Source organism: Oncorhynchus clarkii, unplaced genomic scaffold (assembly GCF_045791955.1).
Source record: "Oncorhynchus clarkii lewisi isolate Uvic-CL-2024 unplaced genomic scaffold, UVic_Ocla_1.0 unplaced_contig_532_pilon_pilon, whole genome shotgun sequence".
Taxonomy (NCBI): Eukaryota; Metazoa; Chordata; class Actinopteri; order Salmoniformes; family Salmonidae; genus Oncorhynchus; species Oncorhynchus clarkii.
In genome coordinates, this window is record NW_027258423.1 from 9202 (window position 1) to 35906 (window position 26705).

Sequence of the window (26705 nt, forward strand, 5' to 3'; positions counted from 1 at the left end):
ATATAGTAACATATTACATATAGCAGCACATTTCGTATATCAACGAATAACATTTGGTAACACATTACATACAGTATAGTAACATATTACACATAGTAGCACATTACATATAGTAACAAATTTTTCCCAGTTTTCCTGTTTCTAAAAGCTGTTCAATGGAGTGCCTATCATACTTACTTGCCCTTCCTCTGCCCCTCACAATGATTGTATTGATCACAAATCAGTCCATCCCCACCACCATGATAATCAGATCCATTGCACACCCTGCAGATTTTCTGGTATTGACGACAAAAACAAGGAAATAAATAATCTGACATTGTCTTTTTAAAGAGCATCCACTGACAATTAATTAATTAAAAAATGAGACTTTCTTCAGTCCATAAACTAATGAATTAATTCGAACAGTCTCACATTAATTTATACAAGTGAATGTAACTGTGGCATTTAGTTAATGTGGCGCGCCATAGCGTGGCTAATTCAGTCATCCAAATCTCGTATTCTCTTTCTGTTCACATTGTTCCCAAGACTGCAATGCACTTGTGTTTTAGGGGTTGCCGCAGTGTGTAGGAGGGAGATTCCTAGATGTGAGAAAGTGCAGGAGGGAATGAGATGAAGGAATGTGTAGTATCGGTGGAGAAAGTTGTGTATGTAAACTGTTGGTTGCCCATGGGGCTGGAGATTGGAGGTGTCTGGTGAGACAAAGGCAGGTTGAGGTCAGTGATTAATATTAGTACAGAAAGTGTCATATGCTGAAGAAGTGAAGAGAGCGGTAGAGGAAGATGTGTACATGACAAGGTTTCTGTGAGTAGGCAGAGACCAATAAAGAGGGATGAGAATAGTATGTGTTTCAGTGAGGTGGGTTTCTTGGCATTTATAGCCATGGTTGTCAACTGTACTACAGAAATGGAACACAAGTCACAGAAAATAGAGGTTGTGGTGGCAGCTGCAGAGAAGTACTTGGGATTGGGAGGATTTACTGCAGAAGACTTGCAGAGATATTGAGTGGTAGTGTTCTGTCCTCTTAGACCGTTGGCCTGGAGTAGGATTAGATAAGGTTAAATAGTGGAATGGGGTGGTGTTTTTTTTAGTGAGAGCTAATAGTTGCCAGGGTAATTTTCCTTTTCCCCCAATTTTGTATTACCGTAAGTTAATGTAGGTAGTCCGTGACTGAACTCAAACTCCAGTACAGTAGGTGGCGGTGTATGCACCTAAAAGTTGGATGCGGTCAGCCAACCCAATCTCAAAGAAGAATAAGCAAGACTACATTTCCTATGTTTTGAGCAATACTGAAGAAGAGCTCCGCAGAGTGCGCAGAGAAGGTAAGCTACTGTATGTTTATTCTCTGTACAATAGGGGCAGAGTAGGATGCTAGATAACCCCATGTGAGTTATTTAGCTTTCTACAGCATCAAAACAATAAATTAGTCTATTCTAAGATGTTTGACACATTGTCATCCTGAAGTAAATCACGTATTAACTGTTTAATTAGCTGGCGCTGGTTATAACACTTGTAAACTGTTTCATCGAAAGACTAGAAACTACTATACATAGATCGCTAGCATGGAACATGTCTAACAGCTGCCAGTTCAGTGCCTTGATGTCAAGGGCTAAATTGTTCATCTAGCTAACTGCTCTGCTGGTGGTGGCTAGCTCAGTTAGCGTCTTTGTTACAACGTTAGCAAGACCAATCGACATTCTGATGTTAGTTCCCTTGCCATATCCTCAAATGTAAGACGCATTTGATCAAATGCATGTAACTAGTGTTGGAACACTATCATGGATACAACCAGAACTACTATTTGATACAGTTTACAGTTAGCTTGTAAACACAAGACTAACTGAACATCTAGCAATGTGTGTACTATGAGCTCCTTTGTCTGGCTCTCTGTGTAGTTCCAGGCCTCTTCATTGTTGACTTTCCTCATTACTATGTGAAGCGACTTGGGCCTTCTAATGCTAGGCCCCTGCTATGTTGTGCCAGCTATTCACTGTGTTGTTACTTGTGTGTCAGTGTTGCCAAAGTCACACACACATTCCCTTATCTCTGGCACTCTGAATAAGGTCACAGCTGAATCAACTGTCAGGGGACGTTTGACCAGTGACCACCAACGCCCCAAGACGACGACAACAACAACACATAATTGGTAATAAAATAGCATTTCCACTGCTTCCCCTGCCTGCATTGACGACTGCATCTCCCAAACTTATCTGGTAGGCATGGTGAACATGTGTTAATCATGTGGATTGTATTTATTATTTTTTACCCCTTTTTCGCCCCAATTTCGTGATATCCAATTGGTATATTGGTGAGAGGTTTCCTTAGTCTTGTCCCATCTCTGCAACTCCCGTATGGGAGAGGCGAACGTCAAGAACCATGCGTCCTCCAAAACACGATGCTGGCAAGCCGTACTGCTTCTTGACACACTGCTTGCTTAACCCTGAAGCTAGCCACACCAATGTGTCGGAGGAAACACCGTAGAACTGGCAACCATGTCAGCGTGCATGCGCCCGGCCCGCCACAGAAGTCGCTAGAGAGTGATGGGACATGGACATCCCGGACGGCCAAACCCTTCCCTGTCCCGCGCGACGCTGGGCCAATTGTGCGCCTCTTCGCGGGTCTCCCGGTCGCAGCTGGATCAAACCCGGGTCTGTAGTGATGTCTCAAGCACGGCAATGCAGGGCATTAGACCGCTGCGCCACTCGGGAGGTCTCTCTTGTGAACTTGAAGTGGATTGGACATATTTATTGTGGTAGGCTGCTCCTGTTACTGAAGTGACACTGATCTGAAAAATCTCAGGTGTTTCTGTAGAGTTTATTCTATAGATTTAGCCTAACCTGTGTTGTGGACTGATGTTCTGCTGGTCTGACATTGGATGGAGAGTCTCTGTATCAAATGCTGCTGTTCTGTTTAGGCTCTCTTCTCCTAAATGTAGAGGGATGTTTGAATTGGGTTTTACTGTCATTAGGATATTAACATGTTATATCATATACCCAATTTTTTGTTTACACCATGAAGATGGTGTAGTATTAGGCTAAATGCAGAATAATATAGTCTTACTTGCAGAATAATAATGAACAAAATCTTTTGGCCCGCAGCAGAATAGAGCAGTAGACCCACCCACATTAGTCTAAGTGCTCTTTTGCCTCTGTGCAAGGTTTTCTTGGTAATCTTGGCACATGAGACATGTTCAGGCAGCAATAACAAAGGGTACTGATTTGTGTGGCCAGATGTTCATTTCATGGACCCTTCTTGATGTTTTAATGAATGTAGCTTTAGTAAATAGTTGAGTTAATTACATAGGCAATTTCTTTTACTTATTATGAATAATTAGGATGGTTTGGGTCGTCACCCTCAAAGATGTAGGCTATGCCTACTACTATGCTTAAACCCTACCGTATTAAGTTTATACAGGCATGAGCCGAGGATTCATCAGAAAATATATATATATGCTGTTTGCTATGTTGTATCTGATATATGTTGTGCTGGGTTTGCACTAATTAAGCAATTTTGTCTACTTGCACTGTCATGGACCCAATTATAAACTGAGTGGTTTGAGCTCTGAATGCTGATTGGCTTAAAGCCGTGGTATATCAGACCATATAACACGTGTGTGATATGACAAAACATCTTTACTGTTCTAATTACGTTGGTAACCAGTTTATAATAGCAATAAAGCACCTTGGGGCTTTGTGGTATATAGCCAATATACCACAGCTAAGGGCTGTATCCAGGCACTCCGCGTTGCGTCTTGATTAAGAGCAGCACTTAGCAATGGTATATTGACCATATACCACACCCCCTCGTGCCTTATTGCTTAAATAGAACGTAAATGCCATCTAGAATGTAAAGAGATCCCTTGCTAGCAGGCAGACTCGGGGCATGTGGTTACCATGACGATGAATATAATCAAATAGCTCTGTCAGAGATCGCTAGCTAGCTAGCTACCATGTCAAAACAGCAATCATTACATTTGTTTATTTTCAGTACTCTGCATTTATGCCCATTGCAAGCATAGTATTGTAAGTATCATAACAATGTTAGCTATTATACAGAGGAAAATGTTTCAAGGTGGTGGCGTTATTTTTACACTTATTATGAGCTAACTTACGTTAGCTAGCTAGCTAAATTTACTGTTCTATGGTTCTGTTTTCTAACTTGGCTAATGTTATGTAAAGTGTTTTTCTGCCTTGTTGTTCTTAAATGTTAGGTTTACCTTGTTATTGTTTGGAGTTAAGAAATATTTCCTTTCTGTATTTTCAGTTTCAGAAAAAGAGCAACACCTCTCTTATGGATTTGTTGGGCTACTGTTTATGCTAGCTGTCAAACGGTACACCAGAACACAGCGTGGACAGCATACCCATAGTCAGAGGAGCATGTTGGGCTACTGTTTATGCTAGCTGTCAAACGGTACACCAGAACACAGCGTGGACAGCATACCCATAGTCAGAGGAGCATGTTGGGCTACTGTTTATGCTAGCTGTCAAACGGTACACCAGAACACAGCGTGGACAGCATACCCATAGTCAGAGGAGCATGTTGGGCTACTGTTTATGCTAGCTGTCAAACGGTACACCAGAACACAGCGTGGACAGCATACCCATAGTCAGAGGAGCATGCTGGCTGATCCCATAGAGTCTATGGCATAGACTTTCAGTCATTACACTCACGCTAGTTGGCAATTGCTCAATTAACACTAATTACCTTCAACTGCATGCAGAGATAGATGAACTCATGGATATCATTTGTATGACTGGGTAAATGGAAACCATTGATAAGTTGTCAAAATCTCCAACTATCCCTTAAGACTCTATTGTCATGGACATTTGGGCTTCTGTTTACAAAAGCACTACTTCTGTATCTATCTATCTGCACATACTGTATCTAGGCTATGTGGCTCTCATGTAGGCAACCCCACCCACTCAATAGTGAGTCAGCTTTGAATGTGTGGGTCTTGTTTTGGTGTTCTGTCTTTGGCAGAGACTGGCAAAGAGTGTCTGTCTGAGTGACAGGACCAAGCTGTCTGCAGAAAAGATGGAGGACTCTGTGAAGGCGGAGAGTGTCACCGATGGAGGAGGCCTGGTGAATGCAGAGAAGGAGCCAGAAGACACTCTCAGGTATAGAAATCTGGGATGGTCTAACTTCACTTCAGTGCTATTTCTGAAAATGGATGGGGGCTGGGCAGTTTCTGGAAGTGAGAGGTTTCTTCTCTCAAGTGTATGTTTGAGTGCCAGGGTGTGGGCAGGGTATGTTTCAGTTCTGTCAGATTTGGTCTGTCTCTTTTTTATTTCTGAGGAGAGTTAAAACACAATGGGCTCGTTTCCCGGACACAGATTAAACCTTCTCCTGGAGTAAAAAGCACGCTCAATGAAGAATAGGCTACATTGAAAGTGTTTTTTCTTCTTCTCCAGAACTAGGATTAATCTGGGTTTGGGAAGCCAGCCCAATGGGTCATGTAGTTAGTGTGTGCCTCTAGTTTCCCATGCGGTGTCAGCCAGTGTGCCCTCCCCACAGCCCCACAGACCTTTCTGAACTGCTGGCTGCCGGGACCAAAGAGGTTCACGAGAAGGCGGAGAACACCCAGTTTGTCAAGGACTTCCTCAGGGGGCGCATCCGCAAGGAGCTCTTCAAGGTCAGTCTGGAGAATAGAGCAGCCACTTTTCTGAGATTTAGTACTGCTGCATTCACTGTCTTGAACATTATGCATCATCTGATTTATCCACAGCAGTCAGTTAAGGGTGTAGGCTTTTTGATCAAACTTTGACATCCTCACTTTGCAAACACTTTGAAAGATATTACTGTGAAGAATCATGATGGGTCTTTCAGCACCACTGGTAATGAACAACCACTGTACTGAACAACAATATCTTGTAAGGCTTTAAAGAACATGAAGTGCTTTGACATCCTCACTTTGTGAGACTTTGCCAGGATACAGAAAGGGATGTATCTTGACAACGTGAATGTTGACACACAGTATTTGAGGGACTGTCAAACATGGATTAATGAAAAATATTTGCACCTAAAATGTTTGTTTTGGGGTAAAATTCTGCATCTCTCTCTCGCTCAGCTGGGTGATGTGGCCCTCTACTACACCTACGAGGCCATGGAGGAGGAGATTGAGAGGAACAAGGATCATCCTGACTTCTCCCCGCTCTACTTCCCAGAGCTGAATAGACGTGACGCCCTGTCCCGCGACCTGGACTACTTCTATGGTGAGGACTGGCGGGAGCGGGTCAGCTGCTCGCCAGCCACGCAACGCTACGTGGAACGCATCCACCAGGTGAGTAACCCAGAGTTCACATTACCACCATCCACTACCATTGTGCCTTTATGCAAGGCACTTCAGACCTAACGCTCCTCCATGGGTGCTGCACTGTGACTCCCTGTGCTGCTTCAATCCTCTGGTGTGTGGAGTCCAGGGGGAGTTGACAATACCAGAAGCCAGTGAAGTTGTATTTGTATTTAGGTGGGTCAGGAAGAGCCGGTCTTGCTGGTGGCCCATGCCTACACCCGTTACATGGGTGACCTGTCCGGGGGTCAGGTGCTGAAGAAGGTGGCCCAGCGGGCGCTGAAGTTGCCATCGACGGGCGAGGGCGTCTATTTCTACCAGTTTGACGGCATCCACAGCGCCAAGGCCTTCAAGCAGCTGTACCGGAGCCGGATGAATGAGCTGGAGCTGGACATGGCCACCAAGGACAGGCTGGTGGCGGAGGCCGTGCTGGCCTTTCAGTTCAACATGGAGGTGAGGAAGGGGAAGGGAAGAGAGAGATAGAGCTGGGGTTGATTAAAGAGTGAGACTGATGCACCTGCTGGTGTGGTGGGTCTTCCAGTAAACGGAGATTGCTGCACTTACTGGTGTGGTGGGTCTTCCAGTAAATGGAGACTGCTGCACCTACTGGTGTGGTGGGTCTTCCAGTAAACGGTGGGTCTCTTAATAATTCCTTCTAGGTGATGGCTGGAAATATTGCCATCTCATATCTGTGGGTCCTTGAGTGGCGCAGCGGTCTATGGCACTGTATCGCAGTGTTAGAGGCGTCACTACATGCCCGGGTTCGATCTCGGACGGTATCACAACCCTATCGTGATCGGGAGTCCCATAGAGCGGCGCACAATTGGCCCAGCGTCGTCCGGGTTAGGGCAGGGTTAGACCGTCATTGTAAATAAGAATTTGTTATTGCCTGACTTGCCTAGTTAAATAAAAATAGACGTTTTGTTTTCAGAGGAAGCCAGGCCGCATTAGTTTAGTCTCTGGGGTAGGCCACGGCCGTTTAGTCTCTGGGGTAGGCCACGGCCGTTTAGTCTCTGGGGTAGGCCACGGCCGTTTAGTCTCTGAGGTAGGCCACGGCCGTTTAGTCTCTGAGGTAGGCCTCGGCCGTTTAGTCTCTGAGGTAGGCCTCGGCCGTTTAGTCTCTGAGGTAGGCCTCGGCCGTTTAGTCTCTGGGGTAGGCCTCGGCCGTTTAGTCTCTGGGGTAGGCCTCGGCCGTTTAGTCTCTGGGGTAGGCCTCGGCCGTTTAGTTGCATTTCTCAGTATTGTATCATTTAATTAATCATTTAAGCTCAGTAACCAGCCACTGTATTGATCCTGTCTTTGGAGATAAGTCCTGTGCCCAGGGAAAATAAGGGTCTTTGGCCAACAGCAGATGGTTGGATTTGTGCTTATCACCATAACCACTCTGCTAACTGGTTCTGAGAGCGTAGCCAGACAATGAGCCATCTATCATATTTCAAGTGCTCAGATATGATCATTAATTCACTTCCTCACATCTGGCTTCTGATTACATTACATGAATGTCAGATGTTGAACTTGATCATATTCTTATTACGGTTCTGCATCATGGACATTTCTTTGACCAGTGGCACCTCCTTATGTTAAATATCACTCCTTTCACTCGCCCACCGACCCAGTCGCAATGTGAAACTGTTTGTGCTAAACTCTGGGTCAACACAATTCAGCTTACTGTTTCAGTTCAGAGATTGTGTTCATCAGGACACACAATATCAAACTGTTCCAAAGTGTTGTGAAAAATAAGCTTTCCTTATTGGACCTTTTCAGATGGTACCTCCCTGTTTGACCGTTTGTTCTGTTTTGTGCTGAGTGAAAATGAACCAGTTGTAATCCCCTGTGTTTGGTGTCAGGTATTTGATGAGCTAGAGGAGATGGGTAAGGATATCCAGGAGGAGGTCATGGATGCGGGCATGCCTGTTCACGGGGCCCATGGGACCGGAGGAGACATCAACAAATGCCCCTACTACGCCGCACAAATGGGTACGCTGACACACAACTCCTGTAGGCTCTGTCTGGAAACAAAGTGATTTGATCTAGAAAACCAAAAGAAAGAATTGTTGTGCCATGTTAGCAATACGTGGGCATTTAGAACCACAATACCCTTACCACACTGTCTGGCTGGCTTGGATATTTGCTTTTCACATTTTCCTTTCCAGCATGGCTCCAGCATCGGTGGCTCCCTAACCAGGCCAGTGCAGTACTGCTTGACCTGGCTTAGTGGTGTTAAAAATGGTATGAGTGTTTCACATGGTAATGTGGGAGGTTTGCTGACCGTGTTCTTTGTCCTCTGTCTATCTCAGCGGCCAGTGGGGGCTCGGCGTACGTCGGTCAACTGGCCATGGCCGTCCTCAGACACCCCACAGGCCAGGTCCTATTCGCCGCCTGGGTCGCCGCCCTCGCTGGATTGGCTGCGTGGTACTTCATGTGATCCGACCCACAGCCAATTGTTGGCTGTTCTGCAGGAAAGAAGGAGGAAAAACAGGGAGGGAAGACAAGAAGAATTGTTTTCTGAACGTTTGGATGAGAAGCCATCCGTACCCAGACCTTGTAACCTTCCCTCCTAATTTTCTCTCTCTACTACCTCCCTCTCACTCTCCCTCCATCCTGTATCTTCTCAGTATGGTTGGTCATATTTGTAGCTCTTAGTACCAGTTTAGAGCCATTTTTTAAATTCAAACCTGTTATAGGATGTATTTCTTCTTGAGTTGACATGAGATGACAATTGATCTTACTTGTTTAGATTATAGTGTGATTTGTTGTCAGGTTGATGTCTCTTTAATAATCCCTAACAATTGTATTATGGAGTGATGCAGTAGAGTTGGAGGGGAAAAACAGCTATCCTGCTATGACAAAAAAAGCCTTTGTGGATTTGGACACTTAGGTTGCCATGGTGATTTGAAGGACTATATTCTGCTGTCCCCTGGGTGTCCTCACAATCAGTCCATCAAACCAAAATGTAATCTTGAAAATATTAGAGCAGTGAGCCTTTGCTTGAAGTGGACTGAATTAGGTGCCAGTACTTTTTTATTTAGGTGGTGGAACTGAACAAGTAGAACATTTGAGGTGCTGGCACTCCGTAGCGGTGAGCACCAGCACAACTCAAACACTGCTGAGCCAGAAACAGTCAAAGTAACACGTTCTATGCATATGTTAATATGCAGATCTGGCAAAGTGTAGGAGTATTTCTGCAGGGCAGACTACTATCTCTTTGCGTGAGTAGGTTGAGCGACATCTTTTAAAGTTTGTATTAATGGTTATGGGGTGATACTCTCTTGGGAGTAGTCCCACGATTTGGTTACGGACAGCACAGGCTAACTGACAGCAAGAGCACACTTTTTTAGAAAGGTCTAGACTTTCAAATGTTGCCAACGGTTGTCACACATCACAATGTATTATTTTTATCTTCTCTCCAAATGAACGCAGGCAGAAATGTCCAACCTCCTGTGAAAAGCACACAGACAGTGAGGCAGGATGGACACTTTTTAGTTCTTGTTTTAGGATGGACGAGCAATATTACTATTAATCATTTCTGAAGTGTATTTCTTTGTTTTATTCCATGTTGGATTTAGTTATCTAGTGCTGTCCAGTTCCTTGTCCTTTGCTTGGCACTCAGGCAGTCTAGAGAGGAGCAGAGTGTCTGAAAACGGACACATCCGTCCTGGAAACGTGTATAAAGTTGATTTTCAGTATTGTTCTAGGCCTATGAACACCAGGTAGAGGCAGCGAGTACAGCAGCTAGTGTAATGGTCTGGGAGATGAGATCGGGTTAGATTGGTGAAGACAAGGCACCTCATCAGTCTGAATGTATAACATTTAAGACTTGAAAGCTATGCACCAACCTGATGAGGTTGAGCCATCGTTGTTTGGTTGTGGAGAAGGAGAACAATGTGTTGTGCAGGTGACCATAGGTTTGTATCTGAGGAAATATAAGGGCAATACAGTATTTAGCAGATCCTTTTCAGGATTCACACTGACATCAACATTACATTCCTTGATTTGTTTGTAGTTTTAACATTGAAGACAGCAGTTTGCGTTGTATTCTATGCTTTCGCTTGAAGATGGAGAAGTTGTTAAAGGTCAGAATGCTGAATACCAAAGGTCAAGTTGCTGACATGACATTATCTCGGTTCATTACAAACAGGTTCTATGCTGTGTGTTCAGGTCTGTGGTTCTCCTATTTATCTCTGGTGTATTTGGTAGTCCTTGAATTCTTTGTTCAGTAGCCCTTCCTCCATCTGAGGTATTAACGAAACAGAATGAAACCGGGATTATCTTGATTAGTCCAATAAGAAATGTTTGATTTCCGTGGTAAAACATTTTGCCCTAATGAACATGACCCAGGTGTAGTTATGGCTGTCCAGACCAGTCCAGAGCCTCATTAGTCATGTACGTGTTGGGTCTCAGGTTCATGTTAATGAAATTATATACTTAAGAAACATTGCAAGACTTGTCATATTTTAGTTCAATGTAAATGCAATTTTAGTATGTTTTCAGGGGATGGAACTGTTGCAGTATTTAGAACATTTTGAAGGAGTTCTGGAATGACCAGACTTGGGTTGTGTTCATTAGGCACTAAACAGAAGAAGACAAACAGGGAGGGACTAACTGGACTTGTCCAATTAAACTCTTCTGAAACGTGGGCCCTAATGAACACGACCCATAATCTCAGGTGTCGAGGTGTGAGTGTTGTTGGCGATGGACTAATGGAAGCCTAGTGATCTCAGTGAGTGCTTGACAGACACATTGCGTGACTCTTTCTTGCCTTGTCGGCTGTAATAGAAAGTAAACAGTAACCGTATTATCAAACCCATTAGTCTTGTATAGTAAGTACACTGCAATCTAACTCAAGCTTTATCAGTGACTGACGATTTACTACAAATGTCACTGGTCTCATTTTGTGAAAGAAGAAAATCACAGGAATACATTGTAGTAAAATAAATGGTTGAATTTCCTGTATACTTTTGTCATTTTATGTGTTGAGACATTTTCCCTGTTTGAATACATTCATTGTGTTCCTAAGATACACATATCCAAATGCTAACAGATCTGTGCTTAGTAATGTCACTTGCAATTCAGCTCTATTACTTAAAGGAAGTACAGACATCTAAAGTATTAGACCAGGGTCATTGGCCCGTTCTCCAGTAGTTTAGTATTTCCACTGTTCACATCTGGCAGCAATAAGACATGAACAATTCATTTAGATTTCACTTTAATTATAGATGTTATTTACTTCTCTAACATGACACATTGGTATGGTTGCAATATCAACAGCTGTGTATTTACAAATATAACTAGGCAGAATGGAGGTACATGAAAGTGTGCTGCTCTGAGTGAATTCTCAGATTCATCAAGGGAGAAGGGGTTGACGAGGAGCAGAGTAAGAGGGAAGAGGTCCAGCCACATCTGATCCAACTGGTTTGAGTCATGCCCATCCTGGATGACTGGGTTCTCAGACCCAAATGCATCTCCACACACATTACACTTTATGTAACAGAAAGGTATATCAGCCAGACAACTTCCTCTTTATCTCACCATAGCTGTTTGACAGTACTAATGCTGTTACTAGGCTGGTACAACTCGTTGCAGTGGCTAGCTAGATAGGAAGCAGAGTTCACTTTACAGAACAAACTTATTACACATTAAGAAATCTGGAGGATCTCAACCAAAACAAAGTTCCTTATTGCAGCACAGGCCTTTTAAATTAAATTGATTTTCTATTCTTATACCCTAAGTGTACAAACCATTAGGAATAACTTCTTTCCATGACAGACTGACCAGGTGAAAGCTATGATCCCTTATTAATGACACTTCAATTTACTTCAATCAGTGTAGATGAAGGGGAGGAGACCGGTTAAAGAAGGATTTTTAAGCTTTGAGACCACAGACTTGTATTGTGTGTGTGTACCATTTATAGGGTGAATGGGCAAGACAAAAGATTGAAATGCCTTTGAACAGGGTATGATAGTAGGTACCAGGCGCACCAGTTTGAGTGTCACAAACTGCAGTGTTGCTGGGTTTTTCCACAGTTTCCTGTGTGTATCAAGAATGGTCCACCACCCAAAGGACATCCAGCCAACTTGACACAACTGTGGGAAGCATTGGAGTCAACATGGACCAGCATCCCTGTGGAACGCATGACACATTGTAAAGTCCATTCCCTGATGAATTGAGGCTGTTCTGAGGGAAAAGGGGGTGCAACTCAATATTATGGAGGTGTCTAATGTTTTGTATATCCATGTTTTTTTTTAGCCATCACTGGCAACAGTGCATTCCTCAAAGACAGCAGACAGACCATACTTTATGAGTGACTGACTGCACTGCTATCACACGGTTAGGAATCTGATGGAATAACCTGTTAAAGTTGCCGCCCCGTTCGCTTTACATACGGATCACGTACCCCAATCTTTTCAACATGTGGTCATTTAAGATGTAGAATTATATTTGTGGATTAATTTACTTCTGCCCAATGCCTTTTATGATATGCTTGAACAACATTGCGCAACATTTTTGCACATTTAACACCATCCAAAAAACGACAAGCCTAAGGGGCAGTCACTTCCTGGTACTTCCAGAGCATATTTCCTCTTGGATTTGGGGTTTAGGCAGCAGGTATGAGTTAGGACCACATTCTGTTTGAGTCTGTTTCAGTCCATTGTCTTCCCCTGCTATGGAACTGATCAAGGATGAAAGGAGATCTGTGAAAGTAGATCTGGGGTAACCAGTCTTGTCCAGTAGACATCATCCCTCCAACACTCTCCCACCACCTGTCCCCATATCTGGTCTCTCCTTGTGGCTGTCTTCTTAGGGCATCATCTCTCTACCCTCGGACACTCGCCTCAGTTCCCAGTGGACCTTTTACCTTTCAGTATAAAAAAAGAAACAGAATTACTGCATGTGTTTTCAAAACCAGCATATGACAAACTACTGTCCCCCTTCACCCATTGAAAGTGACAGCAAAACATTGATTTGAATTGGGATGTCTTTTCTAGTAAATATATTTATATGGTTAAACAATTGTGTGTATGCATGTACACTACATGACCAGAAGTACGTGGACTCCTGCTTGTCGAAAAATCTCATTCTAAAATCTTGGGCATTAATATGGAGTTGGTCCCCCTTTGCTGCTATAACAGCCTCCACTCGTCTGGGAAGGCTTTCCATTAGATTTTGGAACATTTCTGCAGGGACTTGCTTCCTTTCAGCCATAAGAGCATTAGTGAGGTCAGGTACTGATGATGATGGACGATTAGGCCAGGCTCGCAGTCAGCTTTCTAATTCATCTCATAGGTGTTTGATGGAGTTGAGGTCAGGGCTCTATGCAGGCCAGTCAAGTTCTTCCACACCGATCTCAACAAACCATTTCTGTATGGACCTTGCTTTGTGCACAGGGGCATTGTCATGCACAAACTGTTGCCACAATGTTGGAAGCACAGAATGGTCTAGAATGTCATTGCATACGGTAGCGTTAACATTTACCTTCACAGAAACAGGGGTCTAGCCTGAACCATCAAAAACAGCCCCAGACCATAATTCCTCCTCCACCAGACTTTACAGTTGGCACTATGCATTTGGGTAGGGAGTGTTCTCCTGGCATCCGCCAAATCTTGATTCGACCATTGGACTGCCAGATGGTGAAGTATGACTCATCACTACAGAGAACGCGTTTCCACTGCTCGACAGAGTCCAATGGCGGCAAGCTTTACACCACTCCAGCTGACGCTTGGCATTGCTTGTGTGGTGATCTTTGGCTTGTCTGCTCGGCCATGGAAACCCTTTTCAGGAAGCTCCCGATGAACAGTTCTTGTGCTGACGTTGCTTCTAGAGGCAGTTTGGAACTAGTAGTGAGTGTTGCAACCGAGGACAGACGAGCTTGTGTGGCCTACCACTTCGCGGCTGAGCCGTTGTTGCTCCTTGACGTTTCCACTTCACAATAACAGCACTTACAGTTGACCGGGGCAGCTCTAGTAGGGCAGAAATTTTACGAACTGACCTGTTGGATATGTGGCATCCTATGACGGTGCCACGTTGAAAGTCCCGGAGCTCTTCAGTAAGGCCAGTCTACTGCCAATGTTTGTCTATGAAGATTGCATGGCTGTGTGCTCGATTTTATACATCTGTCAGCAACGGGTGTCTCAAATAGCCGAATCAACTAATTTGAAGGGGAGGCCACATACTTTAGTATGTATGTATAGTGTATGTATGCATGCAACTTTATACAGATGACAGTCACAAACCAGCTGACTGACAAACGGTGTGCCACGAACCAGTGTGTTCCAGAAACTGTTTATCCCACATATGCATGTGCACAAGTGGCAAAGGCAACATCATGAATAGTGTGTCCTTCCTGGTTTGTGACTGTCAGGCGAAGGCATCATGACTGGAGTGTCCTACCTGGTTTGTGACTGTCAGGCAAAGGCATCATGACTAGTGTCCTACCCGGTTTGTGACTGTCAGGCAAAGGCATCATGAATAGTGTCCTACCTGGTTTGTGACTGTCAGGTGAAGACATCATGACTAAAGTGTCCTACCTGGTTTGTGACCGTCAGGTGAAGACATCATGACTAAAGTGTCCTACCTGGTTTGTGACTGTCAGGTGGAGCTAAACAATTGTTTTAACTTGGTGAAGAAGCCCTGCTCCTGCTTGCTCTCTCCTACCTCTTGCCTGTCCTGCCCTGCCTCAGACTGCTTAGCACTGCTGCCTCCACCTGGTCAGAAACATGTATTGCGTGAGCCAAGATTTTACAAATAAAAGCATTGTCAGCTTTCATGAGCAGAGCTGGGACCTCAACTAATTGTAAACCAAATGAAGAGGAGCAGGTAAGTGTGCAGTCAGTGTGTAGGAACCTAGCGCAGAAACAGTGTGTGCGTGTGTGTGCCACTACCTGCAGTGGTGCTTGTGACACCATTGACTGTCCCCTCCACTTCAGTCTCATCCTCTGCGTAGCTCATGAGCAGAGCTTTTTGTCTGTCTGTCAGGATCCTGCTCACACACAATAGTGGAGACCGTGAGGAATGAGCATCTAACATTTGTCAGAGATGCAGAGATGGTATCTAAAGGTGTATTGTGAGTAACTTACTACAGAGATGGTATCTAAAGGTGTATTGTGAGTAACTTACTACAGAGATGGTATCTAAAGGTGTATTGTGTAGTAAATTACTACAGAGATGGTATCTAAAGGTGTATTGTGTAGTAAATAACTACAGAGATGGTATCTAAAGGTGTATTGTGTAGTAAATAACTACAGAGATGGTATCTGAAGGTGTATTGTGTAGTAAATTACTACAGAGATGGTATCTAAAGGTTTATTGTGTAGTAAATAACTACAGAGATGGTATCTAAAGGTGTACTGTGTGTAGCTTACTACAGAGATGGTATCTAAAGGTGTACTGTGTGTAGCTTACTACAGAGATGGTATCTGAAGGTGTATTGTGAGTAACTTACTACAGAGATGGTATCTAAAGGTGTACTGTGAGTAACTTACTACAGAGATGGTATCTAAAGGTGTATTGTGTAGTAAATTACTACAGAGATGGTATCTAAAGGTGTATTGTGTAGTAAATAACTACAGAGATGGTATCTAAAGGTGTATTGTGTAGTAAATAACTACAGAGATGGTATCTGAAGGTGTATTGTGTAGTAAATTACTACAGAGATGGTATCTAAAGGTTTATTGTGTAGTAAATAACTACAGAGATGGTATCTAAAGGTGTATTGTGTAGTAACTTACTTGGGGACTCGGACTTTGACGTGGACGTAGTGATCTCCGTAACCATAGCCACTGATCCGTGCGATGCCCTTCCCAGAGAGGAGGATCCTCTGGTCTGTTTGGATCCCAGCAGGGATCTACAAGAGGATTCACCAATCACAGTTAGTTACTGACCATCAATCCATCACTCTTATGTATGTAGGTGTGTCACAGAAAGGTTGGTATGTCCGTGTGTCTCTCACCGAGAGGTTGACTGTCTCGTAGAGGCCCTGTGCCCGGGCCGTGCCCCCCAGTACAGCCTGAGCCACAGAGATCAGCACGTCAGAGTGGATGTCTGCGCCGTCCCGTCTGAACACTGGGCTCTTCTGGACCCGAAACGTGATGAACACCTCCTTCTTCCCCACAGGCATCCTGACCGTCTGACCGTCCTCAACACCTGCAAAGAGACAACACAGCCAGTCAACCTGGGTGTGCACTACACAACTTTCAAAATCCTAACATCGCTGAGCCTCCCACATTAAACGACTGTCTTCCCTGTCGTTTTTTGTCTTTCCAACGTAGTGGTGCGCACTACACGATGTGGCACAGTACAGGGTCACACACTACACGATGTGGCACAGTACAGGGTCACACACTACACGATGTGGCACAGTACAGGGTCACACACTACACGATGTGGCACAGTACAGGGTCACACGATGTGGCACAGTACAGGGGGTCACACGATGTGGCACAGTACAGGGTCACACACTACACGATGTGGCACAGTACAGGGGGTCACACGATGTGGCACAGTACAGGGTCACACACTACACGATTCTTCACTCGGCCGTAAGGATTCTCCATACAGACATGCTGTCTCATGAAAACAATGATGCAATTAGATTGTTAACGTAGCTAGAACAAATCAGCCTCAAACGTTTTCAGTCAGACATTCACACCTAGTTGAAATATCTAACAATTTGACACTTTGGCTTTGGTTAAAGGCAAGTACAAACGCAAATTAGTAGTAGTTATCGTTCCTGCTCGAGAGTACACATTCTGGGTGACGCCATCATCTCACTGGCATCTTCTCTGGAGACCTCTCATTGGCTATTGCTGAACACCGTTCTCAGAACCTGTCTCACACTAGAAGAGCATTGCAGATTTTGTGCCGATAAAATCAAACAGGTTTGAAAATATCAGGACGTCTGGGACGCTCAAAGACGGGATCAGTAGCCCTCAGATTACGTCTCTGACCCACTCACATTAAACCCGCTCACGTTAAACCCACTCACGTTAAACCTGCTCACGTTTTATAGACGTTTCAAACATAGGAAGTGCTTCATTCAGCATTATAGAGTTTTATAAACGTTTCAAACATTAGGGACTGCTTCATTCAGCATTATAGCGTTTTATAAACGTTTCAAACATTAGGGACTGCTTCATTCAGCATTATAGAGTTTTATAAACGTTCAAAACAGTTTAGAAGAGAATTATGGGGTGGCAGGTAGCCTAGTGGTTAGAGCTTTGGGCCAGTAACCAAAAGTTGGCTGGACCGAATCCCCAAGCTGACCAGGTAAAAATCTGTCGTTCTGACAGCCTCTCTACTGTATCTAGCCTCTCTACTGTATCTAGCCTCGCTACTGTATCTAGCCTCGCTACTGTATCTAGCCTCTCTACTGTATCTAGCCTCTCTACTGTATCTAGCCTCTCTACTGTATCTAGCCTCGCTACTGTATCTAGCCTCGCTACTGTATCTAGCCTCGCTACTGTGTATAGCCTCGCTACTGTGTATAGCCTCTCTACTGTATCTAGCCTCTCTACTGTATCTAGCCTCTCTACTGTATCTAGCCTCGCTACTGTGTATAGCCTCGCTACTGTGTATAGCCTCGCTACTGTGTATAGCCTCGCTACTGTATATAGCCTCGCTACTGTTATTTTTCACTGTTGTTTTTATTTCTTTATTTACCCATTGTTCACCTAATACCTTTTTTGCATTGTTGGTTAGAGCCTGTAAGTGAGCATTTCACTGTAAGGTCTACAACACCGGTTGTATTTGGCGCACGTGACAAATAAACTTTGATTTGATAACCCACTGTTCCCCGGTAGGCCGTCATTGTAAATAAGAATTTGTTCTTAACTGACTTGCCTAGTTAAATAAAGGTTGAATTTAAAAAAATGATTAGTGATCTTAATGAGAAAAGGAAGAGATTCAGGATGAGAAGGCTGCTCCTGGGTCTCTCTGTGTGTGCACATTAGAAAATGCATACTACGTTTAGATTCCAGATTAGACTGGGTAGGTATAGGAGTGAGAGTCAGTGTGTGGGTGTGTCTCACCTGCTGGGACAGGGACCCTTACTGTCTTTTTCTGTCTGGTCTGTCCGGTCCCGTGACAGGAGTTACATGGGGTGGAGATCACAGTGCCTTTCCCATTACACCGACGGCATGTCGACCGCATCACAAAGGGGCCCGTGTTCACCGTCTCCTGTACAGGGCAAAACACACAAGCACGTGAGACAAGCACGTGAGACACGAACACTTCACGCCACACATCATGTCACCTACCATGCCAGAGCCGTTGCAGTAGTGGCAGTGCACAACCTTGGTGCCAGGCTCGCTCCCTTTGCCATCACATCGCTGGCAGCTGGCCTCAGTGTTGAACGCCATCTCTTTGTTGACCCCCTTGGCAGCTTGGGTGAACGTCAGCTCCATGATAAACTGGGAGGAAAGGAGGGACAAGAGATTCATATTGGATGTCTTTAACAAAAAGTTTACACTCCTAAAAAAGTAATTGCTTCCTGCTTTTACTTATTGGCATGGGCTCACTCAATATGACCTCACTGAACATTGACTTGAATGAGCAGTCAAAACTTCTGTTTATGCTGTATAGCCAACTCATATGGTGGTTGTCATGCACAGACAGCGCAAGCAGATCTGGGATTAGGCTAATCATAACCCCTTGGTTCTAAAAGCAGTATGGCATCCCAACTACATACCTCCTGGGGCTGATCAAATACGGCATTGAAGTCCCCGAAGCCACGGCTTCCAGAGAACTCCCCAAAGATCTTGCGGAACAGTTCCTCTGGGTTCACGCTGTTGGCCTGTCCGCTCCAGTACTGCTGGTGTCCACCACCGCCCGCCTGGCTGGCGTCGAACCCTGCCCCCCCGTACGTGTCATACTGCTTCCTCTTCACCTCGTCACTCAGCACCTGGGGGAGGACAAAGCAGGAAGTAAGATGCACTGTTCTCCAATAAGACCAGGCAGTTCCTTCATTGAGTCAAGTGGTTCTGATGTTTCGTTTACTTGATTAACTGACACTTTCTTCAAGAGTGACATCAAATAGTACCAAGAAACCGGTTAGGAAAGTAACGAACTAGTGATTCCACATCAGCAACACAAGTCACAGAAATATTGCTATCCTTTAATCTAATTTTAGTTTCTTAAAAGGGGAAGCCCATTTTGAAGAAGGTCAGCCAAACCTCATAAGCTTCAGCCAGCTGAGCAAATTTCTCCTTGGCCTTAGGGTCTTCCTTGTTGGTGTCAGGGTGATACTTCTTAGCCATCTGAAGAGGGACAACAACAAAAGTTATCTTTCCACAACTGTGGTGATTGGTGACAGCTAAGGATCAATACAGCAAGTCAACACTACCACAGAAAGTGATCACACACACACACCTGATAATACGCTTTCTTGATCTCTTTCTGGGTGGCAGTGCGTGGTACCTCCAACACCGTGTAGAAGTCCTGTTTGTTGGAGGCTGGGGCACTTGTGTGGAAGGACAGTGTGCAGATGACATGGGGAGATTTAAGACCTGGAACTACCAAGAAAGGGCTTGTGAGTAGATTACACCTGGCAACATGACTGTGGATTATTATTGTTGTCCTTCTGTTGTCATCTATTTCCAAGGTAGCTACAGGCCTGTACACTCACAATTCATCTATAACACTAAGCAGGGCTCGATATATCTGAGGACTCATACAAATACATAAAGTTAGCTGCTGTCTGTGATGATCAACTCTTGGGCCAATACATTTCTAGCAAACGCCAGTTGGCATATATAGCTATCTAATCAGGGATCATGCAGATACAGCTAGTTCAACGCAATGTTTGACTGTACAGTTCAGTAGCTATTACTGACAGTCCGTTCAAGATCATCAGTGCTGTGACCTGACATTACTTTCCTTGCAATGGCTATGGAGCTGCAGGCTTGCTACAGTACCAAACACCTCCAGCAATTTGAATGCGTATAAGCTAACTACTAGCTAGTTAGCTAGCCAGCTATGGGCTGAGCTAAGGTTAGTCTGTCTTTCAGTTGTATCGTTAGGAATGTTACCGTGGTGTCAATTTTGTTGTTGTTGGAGACTGTCAGTTGTGTCCAAAAAAGTGAATGGAAACTACGAGAAACGCTAGCATCAAGCTAGCCTAGCTTGCTAGTTAGGCCGTCTCTGTGCACCCACCTGACAGCCCTCTCAATGTCAACGCATTCCCCGTGCCCCCACGCATTGCATTGCTTCCCGGCCAGAATTTCTGTGCTCCAAAAGTCGACAGACTTCTTGAGCCTCCATTGGAAGAAGGGGCCAGAGCACAACAAGCACGACGGTGACCAGAGGACACAGCAACTGTTATCCAACGTGTGGAGCAGCGAGCCGCTGAGGACGCCATCATTACTTTACTGCTGTTACTCAGCGGGGACTGCGCATGTGCAAGTAAAGTTGTGTCACGGACATGCGCAAAATAATTGACTGTCAATAAATCTATTTTTTGTTTCAAGATGTTCGCAAACTAACTTTCACTCTGTTGAAACATCTGTACTTTAGAAACTGTGGAATAGTATTTAAACAGTTGAATCCCATGTAGTCCGCTTCTTACTCACGGCAACTACGATTAAACGTTTCAACACAGAAACATTTGTATTTTACCGTGGTCAATCATCATTGATGTAGCTAAACAGGGGTCTGAGTCGATCGTCGATTGAATCGCTCGCACAGTACAGCGAGTTGTGACAGTGCTGAACTCGAGAACTGTCATCTGAAAAGGAGTGTGCTGCTGAGTGCTCGCTCTTTTCGAATAGTATCAACAAGACAGAGATACCCGGAAGGCACGAAAGTTAATTCAGGGGACTAGAATGAATCGTTTCAAGACCTCCAAATTCAAAAACACCACCCCGAAGATCGCCAAGAAAGATGTAAGTAATGAGCGTTGCAAGAAAGCCTCGCCAGCATTGGTTTTTAGCAACGGTGAAGAAGACGGAATGGAGTTGTGTTTTGGGGAACGTCTGAAAATGTTTGGAGGAAATTGAACTTCCTGCATATCTGCAGAAGGCTGCTGCATCGCAAGAGTGTGTTGGTAGAGAAACAATAGTCTACGAAAACCAAGTGCAAACCGCGAAGGCTGCTAACGTGACAGTGTTAACCATGTGGTTATTGTTATCTAGCTAGCTTTCAGCAGTCTATGCAAATTCCACGTTTGAAATTGACAGCGGTTCGTATTGGTCAGGATTGTCAGATGTTACAGATAGGAAGGCTGTGATGCCCATCATCACTGAATAGCCACATTGTTTCGAATGTATCATAATTCCTGCTCTCATTGTAACCGGTCATCATTCTACAATGTAGCAGCCATGCTCAGATTTGAGTTCTAAAGTGCACTGTACATACAGTGCGTATCCCTACGCCATTTAACAAAGCTCCTCTCTGTCAACCAATGACTGTAGGCTGTGAGTAAGATACACAGTAGTGGTGTCATGCCATCGGTTATGAAACATACCATTACTTGGATGCTTATTCTCCATGTAGCAAACCTCCACACAGTCTCACAGTGTGAGTGAGTTCCAGCTGCAGAGCGGATCTCTGATCCTGTTATGAGGACTGCCTCAGAAAAGCAACACTCAAAGCACCATCTCAAATGTTAGGAGTGAGGGAGAGGGAGAACTCCAAGGAGTGAGTGAGTGAGAATGGCCACCTTGTTCTCTTTATGCCTGGCTGCCTGTGGAGCAGTACTGTGTGTTTCCTGAGAGAGAGAAACTAGCTGTTTTGCTGGGCTGTCAGACACTGTCTGGGCTGCTAAGTGCTCTCTGTACATTCCCTGCCGGAGCCCGCGACAGTGTTCAGGCCTGTTGTCTGACATGGTTAGCCCATAACGGTTTTGGCAGCAGTGGTATTCAAACACACGGCGCTCCTGCCTATGCCCTGGTGTTAGTGTTGTGAAAGGAGGTTTTAGAATACGCATCGCAGGGAGTCGCTCCCACTTCCTTAACATTCTGCTGATTCAACATGGACGGCAGAGGGTGTGTGTAGCAACATGCCCTCTGATACCCTCTTCTTATTATGACAGTCTGAATCTTCCCTATTATGACAGTTAGTCTGAATCTTCCCTATTATGACAGTTAGTCTGAATCTTCCTTATTATGACAGTCTGAATCTTCCTTATTATGACAGTCTGAATCTTCCCTATTATGACAGTCTGAATCTTCCCTATTATGACAGTCTGAATCTTCCCTATTATGACAGTTAGTCTGAATCTTCCCTATTATGACAGTTAGTCTGAATCTTCCCTATTATGACAATTTGTCTGAATCTTCCTTATAATGACAGTTAGTCTGAATCTTCCTTATAATGACAGTTAGTCTGAATCTTGGGTGTTTGGAGAAGCAGTGTGTGTGTGCTCTGCCTGTGTATTTAAGTTATCCACAGTTTATTTTGGGATGACAATGAAGGGCATTGCACTTCAGCAGTGTGTGTCTAAAATAGTGTGAGCTGCTATTCTCTTGTGTGGACTTGTCAAGGGAATGCTTAGGATCCCACTCAGTTGGATAGACTTGCATTTAAGTGAACAGACAATAACTGAAACTTTCTAATGGTTTTCTTGTCAAGTATAGCAACAATTCTGTTCGTCCCTACTCTATTATATTAGCGGAGGTCAGAAATAGCCTACTCATAATGACCGTTAGACAGTGTCATCTTTTAGGCCACTGCGATCACCTTTGTTTTATCTGATGGCCAGTTGCTTAAGTCATCTTCCTAATGATAGCTCCAGTGTCCCACCACACCTACCCCTAATGCACTGTGAATTTCCCCTGTGTCCAGGGCTGGATCAGTAATGTCCGGGCAGGATCCTTCACCTCTCAGGGGAACCACATCAAATCCAGCACCAGGCTTGTGGCCTTCAACACTGACCAGGCTGGTAAGGATAAGACTGAGTCAACTATAGAACCATACTGTGCTTTCTTTTCTAAATGTCAGTTCCTGCATGATTCCAGCAACTATGGTGGATGTGGTATCATTTTGGCCCTATAGTGTGATTCAGGCAACAGTGTTATGCTAAGTGGGGTTCAACTAAGTATATTCTATTCTGTCTAGTCTCTGTTATGAGGAGTCATGCTGTCTGTCTCTGGTATATTTACCTGTCTGTCTCTGGTATATTTACCTGTCTGTCTCTGGTATATTTACCTGTCTGTTGAAGCGTGTGTGAGCAGGTATTGCCATCACAGAGCAGATATCTCTATCTGTTTTGTTAGAGCAGGCCATATCAGTATGAAAGAGAGACTGTATAGATCATGCTGTCTGTCTCTTGTGTGTGTCTTGTCACCAGGTGGAGGAATGCTTGGCCTCACCTCTGTGGAACCAGGGTCTGATGGCAAGTGGACAGTGACTGTGATCCCATGTCATGCTGGTAAGATCCCTCTATCCACTTTTCATTCATTTTTCCTGAGTGGTGCAGCGGTCTAAGGCTCTGCCTCTCAGTGCTAGAGGCATCACTACAGACCCGGGTTAGATCCCGGGCTGTATCACAACCTGCCGTGATGGGGAGTCCCATTTGCCCAGCGTTGTCCGGGTTAATGGAGGGTTTGGCTGGGGTAGGCCGTCATTGTAAAATCTCTCCTTCACAAGCCCCAGACACTATCCACTCATCACAACTCTCTTTTTTCTCTCTCTGTTGTTTTACATTTCTTAAAGCTGCAATATGTAACAATTTGGGCGACCTAAACAATAAACAAATTCATATAGAAATGTGTATTATAGATCTGTAATTTGCATTTATAGGAAGAATAAGAAGTAGATCTGTTCTATGTGAGCTATTTCTATGCTTCCCGTTAAGTTTTGTTTTCGTCTTTTGCTTGAAACAGCTGGAAATACAATATTTTTAGTTATGTAAAATGTTTCACAGCGGTTTAGATGGTATAATGACTCTGTACACTACACTTGTTTGTTTTGTCACATCAACTGCAATTAAGTGAACTATTATAATTTTAGCAACCAGGACATGGCGGAGCCATTTCTGCATCGTGCATCTTTAATATTTCATATTATTACCATGAGTACGTTTTAGTACAATCCCAGATAAATGATTGTGCTGTCTGTCTGTCTTGCCAACTGCTATGGTCATTGTCACGACTCCCGACCAAAGGAGTTAGCTAGACAGTACAACCAGATCTGGAACTAGGTGTAGTGAACATGAGTCAGGTACATGGTTGCTCATGGTCTTGTGATGAGCTAGCCCTGCCTGCGACATCCAAATCAGTGGCCCAAAAGGGAATTTCCTCTTGGTCTAAAGTGGTTTTTAACGTGAGAGACCAGGGTTAAGATGTTTCAACCTTTATCGAACTCACTCCCTTTTGTCTGCTTTTTTAACAAGACCAGTTTCTTAAAGGTCCAGTCCAAAATGTGATTTCCTGTGTTTTATATATATTTTCACGCTAGGAGGTTGGATAATACTCTGAAATTGTGAAAATTATTATAATGCCCTTTTTAGTGTAAGAGCTGTTTGGAAAGACCACCTGAAATATCAGCCTGTTTTGGTGGGATGGCGTTTTGGCCTGTCTGGTGACATTATCAGGCGGGAAGTTTGTTCATTTACCAATAAGAAAGAGGGTTCCAAACCTCTCTGCCAATAACCACTAGTTTTTAGTTTCCCCCTCCCCACTCAGTCCACTCCCAGTCTGTCAGAGCTAAATTCTTCCTTGAGAAATGGCTCTTTGTTAAGAAGCGTTTGTTTCTTTTTGACCATTTTAATTGAAACCAATCACAGTAAGATACTTCATTGTTCCCCAGAAGTGATTTGATATTGTGGCAAAAACTGCTGCATTGGACTTTTAACTTATCCAAGTGATCACAAGAGGAATGCCATGTTCTCAAATAAACCCTTAAACCTGTGACCTAAATCTCTTGTTTGTCCTCCTCTCTGTCTCTCTCTTTCTTACTCAGATCTGACAACTGATTTGTCCTCTCTCTCTCACTCTCTTACTCAGATCTGACAACTGATTTGTCCTCTCTCTCTCTCTCTCACTCTCTTACTCAGATCTGACAACTGATTTGTCCTCTCTCTCTCTCTCTCTCTCTCTCTCTCTCTCACTCTCTTACTCAGATCTGACAACTGATTTGTCCTCTCTCTCTCTCTCTCTCACTCTCTTACTCAGATCTGACAACTGATTTGTCCTCTCTCTCTCTCTCTCTCTCTCACTCTCTTACTCAGATCTGACAACTGATTTGTCCTCGCTTTCTCACTCTCTCAGATCTGATAACTGATTTGGACTTCTCTCTGTCTCTCTCTCTCTCTCTCTCTCTCTCTCTCTCTCTATCTCTCAGATAACTGATTTGGACTTCTCTGTCTGTCTCTCTCTCTCACTCAATTCAATTCAAGGGCTTTATTGGCATGGGAAACATGTGTTAACATTGCCAAAGCAAGTGAGGTAGATAATATATAAAGTGAATATATTAAGTGAAATAAACAATAACAATTAACAGTAAACATTACACATACAGAAGTTTCAAAACAATGAAGACATTACAAATGTCATATTATTTATATAGATATATATATATATCAGTGTTTTCTCTCTCTCTCTCTCTCTCTCTCTCTCTCAGATCTGATAACTGATTTGTCCTCTCTCTGTCTCTCTCTCTCAGATCTTGTAACTGATTTGTCCTCCTCTCTGTCTCTCTCTCAGATCTGATAACTGATTTGTCCTCTCTCTGTCTCTCTCTCAGATCTGATAACTGATTTGTCCTCTCTCTGTCTCTCTCTCAGATCTGATAACTGATTTGTCCTCTCTCTGTCTCTCTCTCAGATCTGATAACTGATTTGGACTTCTCTCCGTTTGATGATAATCTCCTGGCTACCTGTTCTGCAGATGAAACGGTGAGGCCCTCCTGTCTCTCGGTCCTCCTTCCTCTAAGGCCCTGTCCTCATTCCTCTAAGGCCCTGTCTTCATTTTAAAAAAATGTCCTTCATTCTTTCCTTCCTTCCTCTTGACCTTTCACCTAACTATAAGATGAGTCATAGCTTTAAGAGAGGAAGGAAGGAAAGAGGATTTCGTTATGGTCATACACTCTCTTGCAGACTGGTTGTTCTATTTTTTCATGGTACATGCACATAGTCATGAACAGTTGTTTGTATCTTTAGGCTGGGAACGAGGGCTCTGACACATCTGGATGAAAAAATGAATTGCATTGACTGTTATTATGTGGAAAGGAACCTTTGAAGTCACTCAGAGTCCATGTGTGAGTGTGTATGCAGACTCAGCAGCAGGGTCTGCCTCAGAGGGCTGAGTAAACACATGTACAGCCACACTGAGCCGAAGCCTCAGTGCACAGTAAAGTACCCAGCATATGTAGAGGAGCCCTGAGCTCAGCTAGGATACTTTATATTCCCAGCTTTCATCTGCTGCCAAGAAGACATATTGTTTTAGTCACCTTGTTGTGCTGAGTAACACACACAGACGTCCACACCCAC

The 26705-nt window shown here is 44.1% G+C and overlaps 3 protein-coding genes across 5 annotated transcripts in view; 2 read left to right on the forward strand and 1 right to left on the reverse strand.

Moving 5' to 3' along the window:
- The first annotated feature begins 1255 nt into the window (after nucleotides 1-1255).
- LOC139396907 (heme oxygenase 2-like) lies at nucleotides 1256-11239 on the forward strand. Its single transcript, XM_071143838.1, has 8 exons — nucleotides 1256-1319; nucleotides 2061-2143; nucleotides 4978-5114; nucleotides 5512-5629; nucleotides 6065-6277; nucleotides 6464-6739; nucleotides 8134-8263; nucleotides 8584-11239. The coding sequence occupies exons 3-8, from the start codon at nucleotides 5032-5034 to the stop codon at nucleotides 8709-8711; spliced, it is 948 nt and encodes a 315-aa protein (XP_070999939.1). The 5' UTR covers nucleotides 1256-1319; nucleotides 2061-2143; nucleotides 4978-5031; the 3' UTR covers nucleotides 8712-11239.
- Nucleotides 11240-11475: 236 nt separating this feature from the next.
- On the reverse strand, nucleotides 11476-20662 carry LOC139396906 (dnaJ homolog subfamily A member 3, mitochondrial-like). 3 transcript variants are annotated; one of them, XM_071143837.1, is made up of 10 exons: nucleotides 20432-20662; nucleotides 19649-19785; nucleotides 19453-19536; nucleotides 18969-19181; nucleotides 18538-18690; nucleotides 18310-18457; nucleotides 16233-16426; nucleotides 16012-16127; nucleotides 15166-15263; nucleotides 11476-13142 (listed from the first exon to the last, which is right to left on the reverse strand). In XM_071143837.1, the coding sequence occupies exons 1-10, from the start codon at nucleotides 20637-20639 to the stop codon at nucleotides 13120-13122; spliced, it is 1374 nt and encodes a 457-aa protein (XP_070999938.1). In that variant the 5' UTR covers nucleotides 20640-20662; the 3' UTR covers nucleotides 11476-13119. The 3 variants fall into 3 exon arrangements, with proteins under 3 accessions (XP_070999938.1, XP_070999936.1, XP_070999935.1); XM_071143835.1 differs by having other exon boundaries at nucleotides 19649-19791; nucleotides 20432-20655; XM_071143834.1 differs by lacking the exon at nucleotides 11476-13142 and adding an exon at nucleotides 14838-14988 and having other exon boundaries at nucleotides 20432-20639.
- A 295-nt stretch (nucleotides 20663-20957) lies between these two features.
- LOC139396909 (coronin-7-like) overlaps nucleotides 20958-26705 on the forward strand; it is a 28328-nt gene continuing 22580 nt past the window's right edge. The window contains exons 1-4 of the mRNA XM_071143839.1: nucleotides 20958-21159; nucleotides 23060-23156; nucleotides 23565-23645; nucleotides 26041-26111. Of these exons, the coding sequence (XP_070999940.1) occupies nucleotides 21100-21159; nucleotides 23060-23156; nucleotides 23565-23645; nucleotides 26041-26111 (309 nt within the window). The 5' untranslated portion in view covers nucleotides 20958-21099. The remainder of the gene's footprint in view (nucleotides 21160-23059; nucleotides 23157-23564; nucleotides 23646-26040; nucleotides 26112-26705) is intronic.

What these genes read in the sequence shown, in the direction of transcription:
- LOC139396907 (XM_071143838.1), top strand. Translation starts at nt 5,032, where the DNA reads ATGGAGGACTCTGTGAAGGCGGAGAGTGTCACCGATGGAGGAGGCCTG. An exon ending in CCTTTCAGTTCAACATGGAG is followed by an intron (nt 6,740 to 8,133) that starts GTGAGGAAGGGG and finishes GTTTGGTGTCAG; the next exon opens with GTATTTGATGAGCTAGAGGA. An exon ending in CTACTACGCCGCACAAATGG is followed by an intron (nt 8,264 to 8,583) that starts GTACGCTGACAC and finishes TGTCTATCTCAG; the next exon opens with CGGCCAGTGGGGGCTCGGCG.
- LOC139396906 (XM_071143834.1), bottom strand. Translation starts at nt 20,639, where the DNA reads ATGATGGCGTCCTCAGCGGCTCGCTGCTCCACACGTTGGATAACAGTT. An exon ending in GTCAAAGTCCGAGTCCCCAA is followed by an intron (nt 15,264 to 16,011) that starts GTAAGTTACTAC and finishes GTGTGTGAGCAG; the next exon opens with GATCCTGACAGACAGACAAA. An exon ending in TGTCACAAGCACCACTGCAG is followed by an intron (nt 14,989 to 15,165) that starts GTAGTGGCACAC and finishes GTTTCTGACCAG; the next exon opens with GTGGAGGCAGCAGTGCTAAG.